This window comes from Colobus angolensis, unplaced genomic scaffold (assembly GCF_000951035.1).
Source record: "Colobus angolensis palliatus isolate OR3802 unplaced genomic scaffold, Cang.pa_1.0 Scaffold110, whole genome shotgun sequence".
Taxonomy (NCBI): domain Eukaryota; kingdom Metazoa; phylum Chordata; class Mammalia; order Primates; family Cercopithecidae; genus Colobus; species Colobus angolensis.
The window spans coordinates 425,016-428,668 of NW_012112031.1; the positions used below are offsets into that span (position 1 = coordinate 425,016).

The following is a 3,653-nucleotide window of genomic DNA, read 5'->3' on the forward strand; positions in this document are numbered from 1 at the left end:
TTCTTTTCTTTTGTATTTTTAGTAGAGACGGGGTTTCACCATGTTGGCCAGGCTGGTCTCGAACTCCTGACCTCAGGCGATCTGCCCGCCTCGGCCTCCCAAAGTGCTGGGATGACAGGCGGGAGCCACCAGTAATTTGTTTTCATGGTTACTACATTGCCTGGATCTTTGAACTGTTGAAGAATTGGATAATAATACATACGGAGCACCTAGTTTTTTAGTGTATATATCCTATATAATTTCACAAGTCATTAATTACTGAATTATAAAGCCCTGCCTCTTCCTAAGGGCCCAGTAATCATCTCTTCAACTGGACAGCGTAAGTCCTGGAAATATGCCAGGGACAGGATCGCTGCAGGAAAAGTGACAAGCACACTTAGCTAGCTAGTCCCTGCCCGAGAAGCGCCGGTGCAGCTCACTCAGACGTTCCATCTCAGACGCTCAGTTGCTGGTGAACAGGGACGTGCGAGTTCTTAGTAAGGACTAAGCTATCATCTTCCCACACAAATCAATGATGAAATCAAAGAGTCTCTGAGTTTATTTAAGAATGATGTATCTGCAGGATTTTAGTCAAAATTCTAACAATAGAAGCTTGGCAGCAACACTGCCATTAGCCAAGACAACAATGGCAGATACTGGCGCTCACAGAGACGTGCTGGCTCTAGCACACGTCCAGTCTCTCCCAGGCTCCATTTCTCACTGAGCCGGTTTGCAAGTCTGCTGAACTGTAGGCTAAAAAGAATGAGCTAACAGTTTCTCAAGGAACTCACTCTTTATTTTGTTAACTGGGATTTAGAAGGTGACAATCTCAACTGATCTTAAACCAAGGCTAAAAGGTTCTCTAAATCTACAGGAGCCAATGTGTTTCTTTTTCTTTCTTTCTTTTCTTTTCCTTTTTCCCTTCCACTCTCCCTCCCTCCCTTTCTTCCTCACTTCCTTCCTTCTCTCTCTCTCTCGCTCTCTCTCTTTTTTTTTTTTTTGAGACAGGGTCTCCCTCTGTCACCCAGGGCTGGAGTGCAATGGCACAATCATGGCCTACTGCAGCCTCGACCTCCTGGACTCAAGCAATCCTCCCACCTCAGCCTCTCCAGTAGCTGGGATTACAGGTGCTTGCCACCATGACCAGCTAATTTTTGCATTTTTTGTAGAGATGGGGTTTTGCCATGTTGCCCAGGCTTTCTCAAACTCCTAGGCTCACATGATCCACCTGCCTTGGCCTCCCGAAGTGCTGGGATTACAGGCATAAACCACGAAGCCTGGCCCAATGTGTTTCTTAGAACAACAGCCACATAGAATGGAGCTGAGTGCACCTGCAGTTGCAGCTACTTGGGTGGCTGAAGCAGGAGGGCTGCCTGAGCCCAGGAGTTCAAGGCTGGGGTGCGCTATCACCATGCCTGTGAACAGCCACTGTACTCCAGCCTGGGCGATACCGCAAGACCCCCATCCCTTAAAACAACAACAACAAAAAGCCACACAGACCGAACGCCAAGCGTGAACACTCCCATGAACTATGGACTATCACCCTGGGTGGTGATGATGTGTCTGTGTAGCTTCATCAGCTGTGACAAACATACCCCTCTGGTGGAAGGTGCTGACCATGGGGAGACTATGCACGTGGGGCAGGGAGCCCCTGGGAACTCTCTGCATCTTCTGCTCAATTCTGCTGGGAACCTCAAATTGCTCTAAAAAATGAAATCTATTTTAATAAAAGCCAGTATCCCTTAAAACACTTTTCCCTCACGATGTGTTTAAAACACGCAATTTGACTATACCTTCCATGATTTTAACAAAAAGACCACCATGAATTCTGGGAAGGTGGCTGAGTTATGCTTAGATGTGGGCCTTTTTTTCTCTTTTTCACCTGGCATTAGATATAACTGTGTACCACTGGGGGGAAATACATAACTAATACAAACCAGTTACCAACACTGTTGTAGTGTAGCTGCAAACGAAGAATTAAAAGGAGTTCAAGACCAGCCTGAACAACAGAGCAAAACTCTCATCTCTACAAAAAATACACACACAAAAATTAGCCGGTGTGGTGGCACACACCTGCAATCTCAGCTACTCGGGAGGCTGAGGTGGGAGAATCACTTGAGCCTGGGAGGTCAAGGCTACTGTGAGCCGTGATCACACCACTACACTCCAGTCTAGGTGACAGGGTGAGACCCCGTCTCAAAAAAAAAAAAAAGTCCAACTCTGGCTTTAGCTTTGTCATAGATATACTGATTTAACCTTCCTGGGCTTTAGTTTTTTTAATATAAAGAGACAATCTGTCCTTGGGCTACACTCATGGATACTGTAGAGAGGATGAATGAAAGGTCTTTAAAATGCTTGGAAAGCTCAGATGCAGGCCAGGTGCAGTGGCTCACGCCTGTAATTCCAGCACTTTGGGAGGCCGAGATGGGCGGGCAGATCACCTGAAGTCAGGACTTCAAGATCAGCCTGGCCAACATGGTGAAACCCCATCTCTACTAAAAATACAAAAATTAGCCACGTGTGGTTACACATACCTGTAATCCTTGCTACCTGGGAGACTGAGGCATGAGAATCACTTGAACCCAGTAAACGGAGGTTGCAATGAGCTGGGATTGTACCACTGCAGCACTCCAGCCTAGGTGACAGAGTGAGACTCTGTCTCAAAATAAAAGCTCTAACTATCCAGAGGCTATACACACTGTACTGGGAGTGGGAAATTCACTCAACACAAGTTTCCTCAGTGTCTGCTATATCATTAAAGTAGATACTACCCTGTCTCTATGGAACTATCTATCTAGCAAGTCAGAAAATAAAAATGATGATGGGATACACACACATCACACTGACATACGCGATTTCAATTGGGGAAAACGTGGGGTAGAGGAATCGCTGTAAGTCAAGCTGGTTGACAAGCCTTGACTTGGTGGAGAAGGTAGAGACTGCCTGAGGCAAGAACTACACCAAGGAAAGTCCCAGAGCAAAGACGGGGGCAGAGGGAGCAGCCGGTGGGGGCACTGTTGGCTACAAGGATGGCACCAATCATCTGGTGAGGTCTGGAGGTGGCACCAAAACCACAGGACAACATGGAACCGCTAGAGACTGGGGAACTGATGGTGAAACTTCGATGAACAACAAAACCAGTAGAGAACTGGCATCTACCTTGTCACGTGGCAAAATTCCACCGCAATCCTCTCAGCCATGCACCACTCACGTGGAAACATGCGGCCATATTTCTCCTCATAGTCCACAAGCTGGCGTTTTATCCAGGCGTAGCGTCTGTCGATTTTGTCCAGCCAGGCAACCTGGTGAAGGTGAAGATCAAAAACCAACCCAGTGGTTAGAAGTAGAACTGGCAGTTTAAGGAAACAAGCAAAAACACAGAGCCAAGCAAAAGGGAACCAACCTCTGTATTTCTCATGGTTTTGAAGAATCTAGGCTACCTTTTTTACTTGATTTTTTTACTTAAAAATCCAGAGGTTTGGCCGGGCGCGGTGGCTCACGCCTGTAATCCCAGCACTTTGGAAGGCTGAGGTGGGCGGATCACGAGGTCAGGAAATCGAGACCATCCTGGCTAACATGGTGAAACCCCAGCTCTACTAAAAATACCAAAAATTAGCCAGACATGGTGGTGTGCACCTGTAGTCCCAGCTACTCAGGAGGCTGAGGCAGGAGAA

The 3,653-nt window shown here is 47.0% G+C and overlaps 1 protein-coding gene across 1 annotated transcript in view; it reads right to left on the reverse strand.

The window, feature by feature from the left end:
* VPS53 (vacuolar protein sorting 53 homolog (S. cerevisiae)) overlaps positions 1 to 3,653 on the reverse strand; it is a 166,343-nt gene that overhangs the window by 84,819 nt on the left and 77,871 nt on the right. The window contains exon 10 of the mRNA XM_011956193.1: positions 3,139 to 3,328. Coding sequence (XP_011811583.1) covers positions 3,139 to 3,328 — 190 coding nt within the window. The remainder of the gene's footprint in view (positions 1 to 3,138; positions 3,329 to 3,653) is intronic.